Source organism: Phoxinus phoxinus (genome assembly GCF_949152265.1).
Source record: "Phoxinus phoxinus genome assembly, chromosome: 9".
NCBI classification, from domain to species: Eukaryota; Metazoa; Chordata; class Actinopteri; order Cypriniformes; family Leuciscidae; genus Phoxinus; species Phoxinus phoxinus.
The window spans coordinates 4,282,967-4,302,228 of record NC_136884.1 but is presented as its reverse complement, the minus strand read 5'-3'; the positions used below and the strand labels follow the sequence as shown (position 1 = coordinate 4,302,228).

General features: G+C 37.3%; 1 protein-coding gene across 1 annotated transcript in view; it reads right to left on the bottom strand.

Moving 5' to 3' along the window:
* dock4b (dedicator of cytokinesis 4b) overlaps positions 1-6,238 on the bottom strand; it is an 86,316-nt gene extending 80,078 nt beyond the window's left edge. The window contains exon 1 of the mRNA XM_079624217.1: positions 6,053-6,238. Coding sequence (XP_079480343.1) covers positions 6,053-6,095 — 43 coding nt within the window. The 5' untranslated portion in view covers positions 6,096-6,238. The remainder of the gene's footprint in view (positions 1-6,052) is intronic.
* Positions 6,239-19,262: the final 13,024 nt, after the last annotated feature.

Genomic DNA, 19,262 nt, shown 5'->3' with positions numbered 1-19,262 from the left:
GAGGAAGAACAACCAGTGGGATACAGGAAACTCCAGGCGTCAGCCGTGAGGAAAGCGACTTAATGAGGAGCAACTCAGTGGGTATGAAGAAGAACACGGAAGAGCTGGCGAAAGCTCGACATCCCGCATCTAAACATATGTTTGGCTTGCTGGGACGCCTCCACTGCATGTTTAAAGGCAGCTCTGGGTATACAACTGGACTCAACACACTCTCAAACTGAGTGCAGACAACAAAAGTCTTAAACAACAAAGAGAACACAGCATGTTGAATTCTAGATAGTGTGAATTTGGGGAGGGACCTGTTTGGCCAAACAATGACAAATGGGGGAGCAAAAGAAGCAGAAAGATGGTTTGGAAATGAAGAGTTCACTTCAAACTATGAAAATTCTCTCCATATAATGAAGTATATGGATACTACTGTGCTTAAAAAAAAAAAAATCATAGAAGTGATTAAAATTGTTTTATTAAAAGTCATATGATTTTACTAATGATTATTTTTTCAATCGGTTAATCGTATAATTAATATGATTCAGTTTGTAACGACAAGAGGGTGAGTAAACGATGCCACTACTTTCATTCTCGTGATCTAGTCCTTAAACAGATGTCTGTGAAAGCCATATATCTATAGCGCTGCCTGAGCCAGACACCAGCAGCTCTCGTTCCTGCCAAGAGCACAGATAACGAACGTCCTTCTCTTTACATTCATCTCTCCCTCATGCACGATCCCCATTCACACAGAAGCCTTTAACCTGCATTAATGAGGCATTCAGCAGCACATTTAATTACATCCACGTTCCAGCCACCAATTGCATATTAATAATCTCCCTGTTTACGTGCACCCTGAACAGGAGGTCAAAGGTCAGAAGGATTATGAGGTCGGGGGGATTGTGCTTGGTTTAGGATCAATAACGGGATTTGTGCAAAGAGCTAGGCTTCGGATTCAAAGGATAGGGGTTTTTCAGAAAGGTTCTTGTCTTTGCAAGTGAGTCGGTTCCTGTCTGATTATTGCATATGCATTTCATTTCAAAAACAAGGCTGATGGATGTTGCTTACAAGCTAAAGTCAAAAAAGACTACAGTTTATGATATTCTGCTCTCTAGATATGGCTCGCACTGCTTCTTAAAGAGGTCCTGTAAGGATTTTTTACATTTTCAACTTTCTTTAGTGTGTGATGCATGAAAATTGTCTACAAATGTACAAAGCAAAAAGTCACTCCAATGGGAGTTATTCTCAATATCAGTAAGCACTGTTTTTGAACACACTGTGAAATGCCTCCATTGTAGTCTTGAGTTTTCTCAATGTAACAATATTCCTCATTTAAATAATTCCCACCCGAGGTATACGTTAAAAAGGGGGCGGGGCCTGGTTGAGTTGAGTCAGTAGTGTTGAAACTAGCGGTTATGGTAAGGGGCCTGACATTTTCGAAACGGTTGACCAATCACAACACATGGATCCAGCCGACCAATCAGAGCACACTGCGCTTTTCTGAAAGAGAGGCTTCATAGAGACAGGAAGTAATAAAGAGCGTTACTGACAGAATGGGAAGAGGGGTGCTGAAAGAATATAAAATATATAAAAAATAATGTGTTCTTTGAAAACCCGGGCCAAACACAGACTCCACAAACAAAATCAAGACTTGATTTTAATAGGTCCCCTTTAAACTTCATCCCATCACTGTAAAAAATTCTAACCTCCCCAACTCAAAATGTTCTAGTGACTGGTCACATCTAAATTTTTCAATTGGCCCAAGTAAAATTCTGCAAATTGATCAAATTTAATTTGGGCCAATTGAAAAATTTAGATGTGACCAGTCACTAGAAAATTTTGAGTTGGGGAGGTCAGAATTTTTTACAGTGATGGAAGGACACAAATTGGAATAAAAGTGTATGTTTTGCACTAGATAGAAGCTGTGTGTTATCCACGTGTAGTATGTAGCATGAATGCATGTTATTCCAGACCCACAATGCTCCCCCATCTGGAGCCTGAGTCATGATAGAAATGGGATATTGTGTCCTGGCCTCCCTGCGGGTCCTTCTGAATCACTGCGTCAGCTCTTTTGGGGGCGTGGTCCCAAGGCAATTACATGTGATGAGGTGTTGAGGAGCCCCGCCCACTCAGATCCCTTGGCTCAGGTCATTATAGAATATTTTCTATAATGAAAGAATGGCTCGCTGCACTTCCACAACAACCTGCAAATCCCACAGGGAATCACGCAGGGTGGCCACTTACCCTGGACGCCCCACTTCCACACAGCACTAACCCCCATCGCCCGCTCCACTCTCCCAGGGGGATTGGATACTATAGGAAACAATGGCTAGCCCTAGGCCGAACACATTCACATCCATGAAAACACACACCAGAACATCCCAGTCAAAGCTCTTCTGGGCTCACTGAGCATTCAAGGGCACTTTAGACAGCACCCCTCTGGTGGCTCTGTTCCAAATCATTCACTTCTCACTGGGTTCATCATCTCAAAGAAAGACATTTCTCCAAAAAAATCAAGTGATATTAAAAACTGCATAAAGAAAATGGGTGACACTTTAGATTAAATCCAACTATCACTATTAACTATGACGCAATAAACTCGTAATTACTGCTTATTAATAGTAAGGTAGTTGTTAAGTTTAGGTATTGGGTTGGATTAAAGGATGTATCATCATGGTTATGCAGAATAAGGCATAAATGTTATAAGTACTAATAAACAGTCAATATCCTAGTACCGGTAATATATGGACCCTAAACTATAGTGTTACCAGAAAATAGGTATTATTTTGGGGACCATTAAGATTTTTTGCATTTCCACCACCAAAATTCCTGTAATGAAAAAAGCTAACATACTACAGCAATCCAAATTATCCAGCCTAGACTTTTTTTCTAGCATTAATTAAATTTTGCACAACAAAATTATATAATATATAGATATTTAAAATTTAAATAAAGTATTTGTTTTTCAGACATTGTTCTGCACTATTTGAGAATTTGGAGAGGGGGAATGTAGATATTTGTTATTATTAATACATATGTGTATAGTTTATATTGCAATTTAATTACAACTAATATGCACTTATTGTATATAATATTTACTCAAACTTCACAATTATTTTTATTCTTGTTTCTAATATTTTATTTTCATACTTTTCATTATAGGATTAATTACGATCCAGACATGTTCTTCAAATTCATAGAGTTTTAGAGTTAAACTTATAAATCTAAGTTTAACGCATTTAAGTAAAAGAAGATGTAGACCACGTGCATGGTCATGCCTGACAGAAAACATATCAGCTTCAACAATGGTGTGGATTATTTTTTATTTTTTTATCAAATGAGGGCACAGGTTTTTTTTAGCAATTCTAAAATTGGTAAAACTAGGCAGGCTGATTCATAGAAAATATCCACAGAAGCTTAAATAGTTTTAAAAGTTAGTCATATTCCACCCTCAATCTATTTCAGGCTCGCAGTTAATCACATTTGTCTTGTGAAACGAAGACAGCAAAGGAAGAAATGCACAAAAAAAGGTTCCAACAAAAAAGTGGGTATTTCCACCCATTCAGCGTCTGAGTCTGTTTCCTCAAATGCCACGGCTGTCAAAAACAACATTAGGGCAAAAAATATCATCTCATAGTTCCTGTTAGCAGGTAAAAAAAAAACATTGAAAGAGGGCCATTGAGACTGGTATGACTTTGCCTTGATTTAATTAGCAGTAATTAATCCAATTGAGGGCTAATTGGCGTCTTATTGCGGTGACTGTGGGGGTTCATTCATATTTCATCAGTGGCCAAGAGTCATTCTTCATTACTCTACATAAAAGCACCACTCGCCAGCCTCCAATTAAACACTAAAACATGGATTTTGCTTCTGGAAAAAGATCAAAAGCACAAAAAGTACGAAGCCACTGGATATAAAATCCAAAATCCCTGTTGGGATGAGAGTCCCACTTTAAAGCAACGGACGTAGCGAAATGACAAAATCCTCAGGGAAATCCATATAACCCAAGACAAGATACATGAAGAGAAAACTCTAACAAGCATTATTTGCCCACAGATTTGGGTCTCATTGCTCAGCTTTGAATACATTTATCACACTGATGAATTCCTTCAACCAGCTGGCAAAATAACCAGCAGGACACAGATATGGATAGATAGCCTGGTGGTGACTAAACTTGATAACCAACCTCCCTTAAGGCACAATCTGACATATCAGATTAAAATCAAATGAGCATGATCATCACTCGTGAGAATCAAATGGCATGAAATGACAGAGTCATTTGTCATAAGGGATAAGTCATTTGTCATAATTTGTCAAAAAAGTAATTTTACAGCTTCTCTGGAGTTGTATCCTTCACAGTTTCAAAGTACAGATAGACTAATACCATACTTTATTTTACTTCATCAGTTAAAGAATCACTCTATCCATAAATGCAGACACTTGACTTGATTCTTACCCATTTAAGCTTAGCTTACAAAGAGAAAGAAAATCATTTATACGCCATCCATTATCATCAACAATAACATGAAGAGCATTAAATATTATGTCAAGGTTTCTCAGACTGGGGTTCACGATAGAACATGGGTTTTGTGAGTTTAATGAAAAGCTAATTAAATCACACAATTTGTTTTAAAAATAACAAATCAAAGTAAAACATTAAAAAATATATCTAATTGATTTATTTATTTTACCTGCATGTCATGTCAGGGGTACTATACGGTTATCCGGACCACACGTGTGTCATAAACCGTATTCATCCCTCATTGGTCTTAACCCCAGTGACGGGTAGGTTTAGGGGCGGAGTTAGGGGTAGGCCATCGTGTGCTCCGGATAACCGTATAGTACCGAACCATGAACTTAATTGTATTATTTAATATTATTATTGACTTAATTTTATTATTAACCTAAATTATTATTAACTGAAAATCTCAGAGCGTACTTTAGGAAAATAGCTATATTAGGCCAAAGAGTATATGAAAATACATGAATTTTAACGTATTTGAAAGACAAAAGCCTCCCAAAGACAGTAATACGTGGTTAAATGACTCGCTGGGTGATCATTAAAATAATAATCAATGTGTTTGTCAGGAGTTGATTAGATGCAATGTTGAGAAAATTCTGTAAATCCAGTGAGCATATCTCAGTTTTCAGTGGCTGGTCTGTGTGTACATGTGCAATTCCACAAACCTGGAAGACCTTCTGAACCTATACAAGTTTTTTTTTAGAAAGGACCATTTAAAATAAAACAGACGGAAGAATCAATTGATTTATCTGCCATTGTGAGAATAAAATGTAGTCATGTAATCAAAAAAGTAACTGTGTGAACTGATTACCAGCATTTTAAAACGTAATTTAATCTATTTACATTTTTTACAATCTATTAATTTTTGGAATCTAATTACATAACCCAGATTACATGTCATCAGTTAGCTACTACCCCAGCACTGTATGCAATCTATACTTCCCTTTATATAACTATCTTCGTCAGGATTGGCAATGGTGCAAAACCTTACTTGACCTATCTCACCAATACATGAGCATGCATTAACCTCAACTGAGATATAGATAAAACACAGAAATCTCAGCAGAGCAATACTTCACGAAACTCAAATCATGGCATGAATGTCATAGGATAACATCAAATTAATTTCACATTATGTTCTAATTTGAATGACAACACAGACCACACTCACAATCTCACAGTTGTTGTATTGCACTCACAATAGTCTGAATTGCTAAATAGAAGAGTAAATGGTGAAAACGTTAAATCTAGCAGAGGAAATGCAATACAGGACATGACTACTGTATGATCAAATGCGTTCATTTCCATTCAACAACACACTGCGTTAAACAACATACACAGTAAACTCAGTTAGGCTACTCAAAGAAAGTAGCGAAACACTTGTTTCTTTGCCAAACATACAAATAAAAGCAGTCAACAAAACACGCAGATTCCGCATCAGAAACATAAACAAACAAACAAACAAACAGTGTGTGTGGTACACTGATTCAATAGTAGCCTTAACAGACGCTCAGAGTCGCGTGAAGAATTAAACAGCAAACTTACCGACTCCGTATTTCTCGTGTTCTGTAGGAATCCACATATTCATTGTGTTTGTTTTGAAAAAAACGTATGAAACAGTGCAATATACAGTATTGGTGTTAAATCACGCATTTCTCCAGTTTCGCATCATCCTCTCGCGCAGTCATTGTTCAGACCGCTCGAGCGAACTGCGCTGCACGAGATGAGAACGCGGCGGCGCGCTTTTCTATAAACCAGTGCGCGGCCACTGTGGCACTGGGTAGCATGATGGGAAACGTAGTTTCGTGACGTGCGCGGAACACAACAGTGGAGATTAGACCAGAGAGGTTTAATGATTTAAAAGTCATGGGTTTTATACATAATTCAATATTTAATTATTGTATGACCTCTTTTCTTTTTTGATATATAGGCCTATGTAAAATTGAAATGTGTAAAATGTATTTATTTCTGTTTTTATTTTATGAGAACCATGTACTTTCACCGTAATCAGATAATGAGGTTCCAGACGGTATTTAAGATTTGTACCTTTTTTATTTTGTGTTTTATTAAATATGTTATGTTATTTATTACTTTGTATAGGCCTATAAATGTATGGGCTACATTTGTATTGTATTGAATTGAATTTTAGGGCTTTTGTCATGAACTTTTAAATTATAATTATTTTATACAGCATTTATTTCAAGTTGAAATGTGTATTTTCTGCCAAAAATACATAGGCCTAGTAAAAATCAGTATTTTCCTACCACCCCTTACACACATTCAAAGACAACAAGCATCTGGTATAATTCAAAAATCTCCTTACAGGCTCAGCAAAAATAATTAATGTTTTTTTTGCCAGCACACATGATGCAAGACAATATACAAAATAAAATGCATAATGTCTTTTATATCTCCATCCACAAGAGAAGTGTAATCTCACATATACACATTATTCACTCATTCACTCATTCACTCATACGTCTGTGTTATGAATGTGTGTGCATGATAGAGAAAGGGTTCTGGTAAATGAGCACTGAGTCTGATGTAGATTTTATCTGAATTTCCAATCTAATAATATGCACTAATCCAATGCTGCAACCTGCTTCTGTTTCCTGTATGACCAATCTAAGTGTACAGAGCATCTAGAAATTAGTCAACTGATCTTGTCAGAAAGGCGTATTGAGAATGAAATTCAGTCTCGCTTGGAAAAAAGAATTGTAGGCCTACTTCGATAACAGCTCAGCATGTACAGCGTCTATCACCACATAAAAGCTGTTGTGGAAAAATGAAAGGATAAAAGGTCATCGATGGTTTTTACTGCTGTTTGTTCTTTGTCACTGTCAAGGTGGAAATGCATTCTTTGGTTAAATCCAGCTCACTGTGAACAAAGAAACCAGTTCTACCAGAAAGACTCGGGAGATAAAAAGATGTAACACAAGCATATATTTATTAACAGCCCAGCAAGCAAATATTTATAAAGCTCTTTGGCGTATGCCCCATGCATCTGTAGCGCGCAAACCAAGGGTATAGCGGGATCTGCATTTCCTGAAGACGAAGGCAGGGGCGCAGACGACCACTGGGAGGTATGGGAGGATGGAAGAATTGTTTGCGTCAGCATCTGCGAACTCAGACATGTGTAAGTTCTGATCTTTCCAGAACATGAAGGTAATAAGTGACTTATTGAGTCTTCCTGACAGAATTTACTCTAAAGCTTTCATTTCAATACAAACACAACCCCAGTCACATGTTTAATAACATACATTAATTCCACATAGAAAGGGTGAGATTGAAAACACGAGAAGTGCTGGTTAAATCATTGATATGAGACACAAATAAGGAAAAAAGAGAAGAAAATAAGATGAGAGTGAGGACAAAGGCTTTGTGTGAGGTGTTTACATTTCTTTGATGCCACAGACCCCCAAATACTACCATCCTTTAAAAGGCATAAATATTTTCATGCAAAAAGACTCAATTATAAATGAGTAAAATATTATTTGGAAAATAGTTTCTATAATATTATTATGTATCTTATACTCACTATTGTTCTATACTGTTTGGCGTATTATTTATTTATTTAGTCATTTAAACTTATTTTTAATATAAAATATTATTATCTAAACGTTTCATTTACAATGGTTGAAGGATTCATCGACTTACTCATAAAGACGGCCACTTATTTTTCCCTGAATGAATCATTGCTTCGAACAAATCGGTTGAGTGAATGATTCAATGACTCTCTCTTAAAGATGGGCTGCATTAAAAATCGAATAATTCCCAACTATGCGAATAACAATATGGCAACAAAGTATTATGTCCGAATACATAGTTTTTGAAAAACAGTAGGCGAAAAGTACCCGGATAACCCACTAGTGACTACTTCACCGCAATCGATGGACACTTTAATGTCCCATGAAGCCACGGGAGAGGATTTGTGAATGGCAGAAAGTGACGCAACTGTAACATATAACGTAGGCCATATGACAGTGACAACATGGCGGATGAAGTACATACGAATTTTATTCATTCTTATATTCATAATATATAGACTATACTTTTTTTAAAAATCAGCAATACGTTTCAAACCAAATGTAGTACCTACTATACAGTATGCGATTTCTGAATGAATCAGGGCTTCAGAACAAATAATATAATGCATCACTGATTAAAACACTTCTAACAATGCAACCTACAGAGAGACTCATTGAAAAATGAATCCCAACCACTAGTGCACAGACGGACACAAACACAGACAGCTTAGCCAATCAAATTCAAGGAGAGAAACTATGTTGTAAAAAATATAAATGTACAGTGCCCCACAGAACAACTGTGACATGATAGCCTTGTTTCTGAATCCTCAAATACACGGTCAAAGTTGGACTGATACCTATTGGCCGTGTGGATAATGATAAAGTATGTTTCCATTGGTCTGAAAGCAGAGACTGTGAGTCTTTGTCACAGTCAGAAGAGACCACCATGCAATCCAAGAAACAGGGTCCGACCAGCCGTGCATACCAAACACACGCAGGAGCTTTAAAGTCTGCTCCTGTCTCAGCAGGACTCGCTCTCTCTCGCGCGCTGCAATATTACAAGTGTCCTGCACCATAGCCGGATCGTTAAGGCACAATTTAAGATACAATTGCTGTAGATCGCTCAATGCTTGTCTGCATGATTACCTTGCTTAAGAAAAGCTGTAAAAAAGTCGATAAACATGGCACATTGCTGTGTCTTTTTGCCATCATTGATTTCATTGTATTGTAATGGGGAATGAAAGGTCGGTTACTAATGTTTGCTTTAGTGGGATAAACCAGTAATACCCTCAATGCCATTATCTCAGTGGGTTAAGGGAACATATAAATAATACAAAAAGGAATAAATATATAAACAAAGAAATCACCATTGCCCTTAGTTCTGTCACATAATAAATAAATAAATAAATGAATAATATGAGACTAAACAAACAAATATTTCAATGTTTATAATTATAATAGTTAAAGTCACCAGTAAATAATTGCCATTATTTCAGTGTCAATCAATCAATCAGTCAGTCAACCAACCAACCAACCAAACAACCAAACAAACAAACAATCAATCAATCAACCAAACAAACAAACAACCAATCAATCAATAGATGAAACAATCAAACACTCAATCATACAGATGAGAAAGACATAAGAGCTAACATAACATTTCAATGCACATTTACACATTTATTTAGCGGCACTGAAATAATAGCACTCTGAACTCTGAAAAGGATACTGTGTTGTATTCACACTTCCATTGGACTGAAAATGGTATGTGATCTGTGCAACCCTTTGTTAAGCTGGAAGATCTGAATCCTGGAAGATCTCCAGATTTTCAGAGACACAACACATGCAGGCATGAGGCCGTGAGGAGGACGAGTTCTTGTTCTTTCATGCATCCATGAAAACATGTGGTGAACATGCCAGAGACCTTCAACACATCTGAAGCACACCATTTAAAGTCTTATCTTACAGGAACAAAACTTAGATTGTATGTCTATATAGGGTTTATTTTTCAACTTGTAGCACAGCATTACCATGTTTTTGGACCGACATTTTGATAGTGACAGACACTAGAGACTGTCTTTTGTTTCCTTGTTACGCTTCCCAAGCCGGAAACGGCAGTTTGAGTCCCGCTCGGAGCAGGACAAGAACAAGAACCCCAATAGTTTTAGACATGTACCATTGTATCACCATGGCTCTTTCAACTTTTACTATACCATGGTTTTTTAGCATGTACTATGGTATTACCATTTTTTATGGTACCATGGCGATAGCATGTTTTTCTATAGTAATTTCAGTACCATTGTAAATTTCAAAGTACCATAGTGTTACCACAGTGCTTTTTTGATACCATGTATGGTAATACCATATTTTTTGGTCATAGTACTAAAATAATACAGCGTTGAGCCTCTAAATGAGGATCCCAAAGTGAAAGACTGAAACCGAAACAGTTTATTTTTACGTTTCCAAATCTGTATGCACTGTAGACAAAATAATCATTACTAGCTGGTATTTCACTTATTGGTGATTATGAACTACTAATGAGTATACCAGCAACCTGCAGCCTCTGTAAAACCACCGCACATGCTCGCAAAAGAGAAAGAGCCCACACACACACCACACATTTCTAATCATACCTGTATAACCAGCCTATCAGTGAGTTATAAAGCATGAGCTTCGTCAGTGCCAACAAGTCATTATAACTCATAAACAGCCCTGCTTGTGCCTGCAGAAAATACACACAATCATCCCCCCCCCCCCCCACACACACACACACACACACACACACTACTGCCACAAACAGAAACATGCACTTCTGTGGTCGGTCACTATATTTGCTTTTGTGGAAGAGAGAGACCAGTAATGACCGCAATGCCATTATCTGAGAGGAATAAAGAAACAAACAAACAAATAATAAATACAAGAAGGAATAAATAACTAAGCAAAGAACTAGTAATGACCTGATTGGCATTATTTCTGTATGGAAATAAATAAATATTTTAGATAAATGCACTATTAATGACTTTATTGACAATATATCAATTCAATAAATACATATTTTTAATAAAGGCACCAGTGGTTTTGCAGTGGAATTGAAAATCTGTCAATCTGCCTTTCGGTGAGTGAGATGCATGCATGCTTTGAGTAATTGGTGAGAATAAGCTAGGCTGAGTAGGAGGAAGCAGGTTTTCTCCCAAAATATTGACTGTCAGGCATGTCCAAACATGCACTTTTTGAGGTGTGTGGTGACGGTTTCTCGGGTCATAAACAACAATGATAAAAATAGCGTCGGTGAGTGAGATGTTTATGGCAACATGCCTCATGACCTCACAGACCCGTTCTAACAAAGGTGCAGACAGCTTCTGGAACCGTGCTCACATAACCCGCCAAAGAGACCGTAAATAATTGTGACGGGCTTAATTTGTTTTCCTCAAGGTGTATGAAAACGTTGCTCTATCTGCTCTTCAGAGTGGAAAATTGCTTCCCTCCTCGACACAGAAATGACACTCTTTTCTGCATTTCTGTGGCACGTTGATGGTGGTGTGCCCTGTAGACCGGCAGCAGACCATACAGACTGACTGTCACATACAGACATACAGCTCCGCATAACGCACGTATCTGACATCACAGCTCCAGTGACATAACCTTCAGGATCCTCGTGGCTCCCAGCAGCTGACGGCTCTATTTTTTGCCAGCGCCAGGCTTGACTGCTGGATGTGACCCGTCCCATCATCAGCTTTAATGTGAATTGTGTTGTGACGGATGAGGTACGCAGCTGAGGACAGGCTGATAGGTCCTTTACATGCAATCTGCAAGCAATCACTGCATTACCGCATGACACAAGCTGATTGGCCTCTGCTGATCCTGCAGCCAATGAGATTGCTTGCTCAGCATTGAATAGTCAGGATCATTGTTTGCTGTGTGTAAGTCCCACAGCGCTCAGAATTCACCAAGATATAGTTATAGATAGCCTATAGTCCACCAAGACAAAATACATTACAATTGCCATATTCAATAACATGCTAATATTATTCTGACAGTTGTCAGGATATATATTGACAGACAGACAGACAAGATAGATAGACAGACAGACAGACAGACAGACGGACAGACAGACAGACAGACAGACAGACAGACAGACAGACAGACAGACAGACATGGATGGATGGATGGATGGATGGATGGATGGATGGATGGATGGATGGATGGACGGACGGACGGACGGACGATAGATAGATAGATAGATAGATAGATAGATAGATAGATAGATAGACAGACAGACAGACAGACAGACAGACAGACAGACAGACAGACAGACAGACAGACAGACAGACAGACAGACAGACAGACAGACAGACAGACATGGATGGATGGATGGATGGATGGATGGATGGATGGATGGATGGATGGATGGATGGATGGATGGATGGACGGACGGACGACAGATAGATAGATAGATAGATCTATGATGGTGTATTGTCACATACTGCTTATTATGAATGGCTGAAGGTCACTTGATTGTTCCTCTACACACATAAACACACACACAGCTGCAAGGAGGAAAGGGTCTCCATAAGCATTGTGCTTGTGTGAAAAGTAAATAGGCCGTTTAAGCTTCGAGGAGGAAGCCTCACAGACGCAGGACGCCTACAGCAGATCCACATCTATAGGTCCTGAAGCCGGGAGATTGGCACAGGTGCTCCGGCGGATCACACACTCAATGGGGTTCTTGTTCTATTTTCAGCTCGCTTTTCATACACATAAATAAAAAACAGCTGTATTTCGAGAGGACGTCCGGAATCCTGTGCATGTGGTAAGCAGGATTTGGTGTGCATGGATACAAGAAAGTGTTTGATTATGATGATGGTAGAAGGAAAATACATAGGCTATAATATGCCTTTATGAAATACACATATGAGCAGAAATGTAATTTTATGCTATGATTTTATTAAAGTTATCTGTGTGTTTCACCCACGGTTAATGATCCCTCCTTCTCAACACACACAGGGATGGATCTTCAGGCATGTTCTACAAAGAATTATTCTTCACAATAATATTCTCTGGATCATTTAAAAACATCTATATAACCAATACATTGAAATGAACAACATATAATTCACATGTTGTTGTTCAAATTTAAATGGTAAAATAATTGTTCCAAATTAAGTGAATGATTCAATGACTCAAAAATGAGAGAACACAGATTATTATTTCAATTAAATGAATGCACTATATTTTAGTTCGATATTTTTGTATTTTTAGGGGATTTTATGGTACTAAATTATGATTATGCAGTCGGGCTATAGTTATCCATTTATTCACTTTTTGAGCATAGACCTGAAAATTAATTTCCAACCTAAACTGTCATAGATGTTGAATGCTGTGGAACACAGACTTAAGTTTGGTCTCTTTTCAATGAAGACACCTGGCAGATTATTACGGAAGAAACGTAGAGAAAATCAAAGCCATAAATCTATCTAGGTTATGTTCCAAATTTGATCTTGATATCTAAAAAAAAAAAAAAAAGCTTTCAGTAAGATTTTGTTTGGTCACGCTACTAAACGTTTGCACTATAGATAGGGAAATTGGTTTTCAATTCTGATTTCCAATTTTGTCATTTGTGACTGGGAGGAGTACAAGAGTGACTATTTTTAGGACTATTAACCTTTTAAAATCTTTTTCTTTTTTTCTTTTTTGGTGTGTTCACATAGTGAACCGAAACCTCAAGTTCTGTATACCAGAGGGCTACTTTGGCAATACAGATGAAATATTAGCCATGCCAATAAGAAAACAAAACACAAATTCCAGAGAAAAGAGAGTGGGAGAGTGTTAAGGTCAAACATCTCAGATCCCTAAGTAAAATAACCTACAGGTTTCCAAGTAAAAACACTTTTTATTGTCTTTTTCACTTTACTATATTCATAATGTGTATTTGGTTATGCAATTATGCATTACTCAATTCATGTATTTTTCCTGCGTGAGATGTTGTATTAACATCACTTTAGTCAGCTATAATGAAGAGCGATAGAGAGATTTTCTAACATTTCTTGCTAATTCATATTTGAATGGATGGATGTTGTCCTTGGTTATAGGTTTTTTCCATATTAAATGTAAAATCAGGTTGCCAGGCAACACAGGCCTAGAGAAAACCAACACTCCCCCCAAAAGCTTCTCACATAACAAATATTGAAACGAATAATTGAAATGAAGCACACAAATGAACATGCTCTTCTCTGTTATTACTGCTGTATAGTTACTGAATCAATTAACAGTTACTGCGTCCCTGCTGTTCACTCCAGACGTCACGGCCTGAGAGAAGCAGAACAGAAACTATAACAAGAAGCATCACATCCGTTCAACAGCTCACGGATTCTTGTAATTTTTTTAGTTTCCAAAATGGATATCCCCCAATCCAAATGAAAATGCTATAAACATCGATCCGCCTACTCGCATTGGATTTCTTAAGCACTGACTCAGAGGTGAAGCAGAATCTTTTTATAGATGTTTATGTAAAACAGCAACAACTAAGCATTTCTTTAGGGGTTTTGTAGTACGAAACAGGCTCTGTTTCAAAACCTAGTGAGCTGCCCACCTATAGGTAACATTAATGGGCTGGTCAAGGGGTCATATTCACATAAACATTGTTGTGTTTAAAAACAGCATGACTAAAGGCCGTTCACACCAATAATGATAACTCTATTACGATATTATCGTTCTGTTTATATAAGTACACACTGAGTATTGTTGTCTGCCGCTTTAAACTCGTGAGGATGGATTCTGATTGGCTGTCATTGTTTTTATTGCTAATCAGCTGGAAAAAAATCGGTCTGTAAGCAAAACGATATCGTTTCTCTATGCCGTTATCGTTATAGTTGTGGTGTGAACTGCTATGCTTTTATATTTATAATCATTTTCAGAATCATCTTTATCTGTAAGTAGAGAGTCCGAATGAAAGAACGCAGCCCCCTTCTCTAACAGAATATATTATTTAAAGGCAGTCTTGGCGAGAGCTTTAAAAATGGATGCACATTGTGATGTCTGCTGTGTGCTGTCAGTACAGGGGCATCAAGTCAATGAAGAAGACACAGACCTGCTCTGAATGAACGCAGAAATCGTGCGGTCAGACAGGCGGTCTTGTAAGATGTAATAAAATGATGTGGTATTCAAAGAAATGGAAAGAAACATACAGATTCGACAGGGCCAGACCACTTCATGTTGCTGAAAATGTCCATAATGTGTGCGGGATACTGTTTTTACAAGCACATGTGTTTTTGAGATCTGCGTAATTTTTATTTTCATCATGTTGTTTCGGGGAACATGATCGCATGGTGGCTGAGATTTGTGGTTATTCTGCAAGATCAATCAGTCTGCCTTTTCCTTCTCTCACTCCAAAGATAAACCTCCCTTTTCTGTGGGTCAGCAGAAAGACATGACAAGGGCAGCGATGAGAATAAAAGAGAGAAGTGCATGAAATGCTCGCATAGTCACGCAATCCAGAGCAGTCAAAGCAAGGTAACCTTGGCCCTCAGCAAAGAGACAGGAGAGTATGAACTGAATGAGCAAATTCATGAAGTCACATGATACATGCACATCCTCCAAGGCAAGGCATCTATTTCTTAAACTAATGTAGCTATATAAGTTTATCTACACTAAACTAAATTGTTTAAGCAATGAAGAATCCCTTTAGTGGTCTTTGCTATTTCTATCAATTTTAAGCTTTACTACATTGGTATTGATTTATATACATACAATATTGTAAAAATATGTACACGCAAATAAAAATTAATAAATTAATAATATATGGATTAGAAGGATTAGAATATCACAGACTTGGAGGTAGGCTATAGGTTATTATAGATAAAAAAACATTAAAAAACATTTAGTTTGAAATGAAAACAAAAATAAAACAAACTGAAATAAAAGAATATGTATAATAATATATAAAATATTAAAAAAATATTTCAGTTGGTTAAAACTTGGTGTGCTAAAATAATTAAAATATATTTATATATAATTTAGGCCTATATAATATTATATATTAAATTATATATTTTTAAATTGTATATATTATATTAAATTGTTATTATTTTTTTAATAAAATGTTTGTTTAAATAATTTTATTTTTATATATAGACATATTAGTAACAAACTAGTAAAAAATGACAAAAAAACACATAAAAAAAACAGTCAAATTAAATGAAAACGGCGAAAATTGGCAACCACCTTCTTTCAGGAGTTTGAGGAGAACCGATCACATGATCTCGGTTTATCTGATTTAGTGTTGGCACTGAGATCAGCATATTTGCTTAGTCATACTCAAAGAGCTTTATCAAGAAAATGAGAATGTGTAACTTAATCAAAACCCCCAAAACTCAAAAGTATATCTGATAAAGTAAACCTGCTTCCTGATTTGCTGATATAAAGTTTGACATTTGTGACCCTTGCGGCTGAATAAACTCTTCCCGGAAGAAGTCTTAACGCAGTTAGAGACCAAACTTGGCAACATGTTCCAAAAGTACATCAAGGCATCAACGGAGAATGGGGAAAATGTGAGAGGAGGAGGAGGAAGTGGTTGAGGAAATGAAATTCATTCAATTGTCCATCCCAAAGTTTTAAGTGTCGAAAGCAATGCCAGCAAAAACAGCATGAGGAGTGAGAACCTGGAAAATGATGGGGAAAATGCTGCCAAGACTCACCTTCTGCCAAGACAACATTGTGTACTCTCATCAACAAAACAAAAAACAGACAATGCAAATGTTAATGCTACCGCCTCGCATGCAGACAGCATCGGCCCCTAGTGATGAAATATGAAGCATAAGAGAATACAAATCTCACCTCTATTTTATTTCTTGAACGACAATAGCAGATTTTAAATAGAAATACCACACACGTTCAGCTTTTGCCAAAAGTCAAAGTGCATTACTCCAGTGTATTTGACATGTAAAGACATGCTTGATGTATTTTTATTTAATCAGGTTGTCAGAACTTATGTTGGGTTTGAATTTTGCTGGTAGAATCGGAGAAATTATGGAGCCCCTAAAGGAAAAAACTGAGATATGATGTGAGAAATATTTACTTGTCAACACTTTATGCGTTCTGTTGCAAATGTTTTGTGTTTCCCCGAGAAACTTTGCATTTGATCACAAAATGTTTTGCGTTCCCCTGAGAAACTTTGCGTTCGCTCACAAAGAACACAAAACTTCTGCATTCGCTCGCAAAACGTGTGTTCTTTGTGAGCAAACGCAAAGTTTCTCAAACTTTTGAATGCAAAGTTTTTCGAGTGAATGAAGAACATTTGCGAGATGACGCAAAAGCACTGAAATAAACTTTTCCCTCACATCTCATATATTTTTTCCATCACCAGGGACTAATAATTAATAATTTAACAGCAGATGAATGAACAGAAAACATTTATTGTGTAAAATAGTCTTGTAAAATGGACTTCACGTTTCAGATCAAAGCCCTATAGGCCTAGGGGTTTATTTTAAAGTCAGCATGAAATGGAAGTTATGGTATTTTCTTGTGCCATAAATCCAAGAGAAACAACTTCTCGAACAAGAAAAGCTGTAGGGCGGGACTTGATTTTTTCCATTATAATTGATTGGATGGTTGTGGTTTGCTATTGGTGGATCTCATGTGAGTGACAGGTTACTCCGCCCTCTCGCCAGTAAACGTCATCAGAGAAGAGAAGAGAAGAGAAGAGAAGAGAAGAGAAGAGAAGAGAAGAGGAGAGGAGAGGAGAGAAGAGAAGAGAAGAGAAGAGGAGAGGAGAGGAGAGGAGAGAAGAGAAGAGAAGAGGAGAGGAGAGGAGAGGAGAGGAGAGGAGAGGAGAGGAGAGGAGAGGAGAGGAGAGGAGAGGAGAGGAGAGGAGAGGAGAGAAGAGAAGAGGAGAGGAGAGGAGAGGAGAGGAGAGAAGAGAAGAGGAGAGGAGAGGAGAGGAGAGAAGAGGAGAGGAGAGGAGAGGAGAGGAGAGGAGAGGAGAGGAGAGGAGAGGAGAGGAGAGGAGAGGAGAGGAGAGAAGAGAAGAGGAGAGGAGAGAAGAGAAGAGGAGAGGAGAGGAGAGGAGAGAAGAGAAGAGGAGAGGAGAGGAGAGGAGAGGAGAGGAGAGGAGAGGAGAGAAGAGAAGAGAAGAGAAGAGAAGAGAAGAGAAGAGAGATGGCAAGTTGTTTTGATTAATAATTACGACTGCACATAAATAAATAAAAAAACAATAATAATAATGATGATGCACGGATAAATCATTTATAATAAACACTGGAATATTGCATTAAAATGAAGAACAATGTTAATGTCATGGTGACTTTAATAAACATAAACCAATTGTTACACCATGACCTTTCTGGAGCGATTCGACCATCCAGTGATGCAGCAAGTGTTCAAATATTTTAAAGCATTTTGATATACAGTAATGTCAAAATATTAATTTGATAAGTGCCTAAAAGCATGAAAGGTTGATATGGGTCATCAGCTCATAACCTGTGAGGATGTGTGAGACTTTCACACACCACTGAATTGGCAAACACCTCATGCAATCTGTTCTTTCCTTTCACCTCATGCTCATGGGCATCATGCATCATGTATTGTGGTAAGTAAGCATTCCGGTTGCGAATATCATCTGTGAAATAATAAATACAGTTAGGAAATCAAAGCAAAAGAAAATCTACATCACACTGCTTTTGACCTAACATCATTTTAAAAAGAAAAAGAACTGCTAATTGGTGCTAAAATATCAAACTGTTGTTTTAAAAGCAGAGGAAAATGTAGTTTTAATTATTTAAATACAGGATTAACTGAAAGTATTTGCATTGTAAATATTGCATTAGCAGCCCGCTGAGATGCCTTCAAGTACACCTGACTTAAAATGATTTTAATGAACATAAAAAAGCACTACAAAAAAAAAATCAAACCATGCTTGTTGAGCCATCTTTTGATTTCTAACAGCAGTGTGTTATTCACTGACCCCCTGCGCAGCGCCTCAGGGTGTGTTATCAATTATTCAACACAGTTTACATATGGGATGAATATATATTTAGACCCAACACCCATTCATAACTAATTTCTTTTTTCAGTTCCTTTCTGTGGTGCTTGTGAACTAACAAAAATATGTTCTAAGAACGTTTTGCTAACATGCATGTTTCTGAACGATCAAAAGTTTCCTTGGTTAATGCAAATGTTGAGGAAACATACCATTTTATCATTATGGGGACGTTACTTTTGAATGAACATTCTGA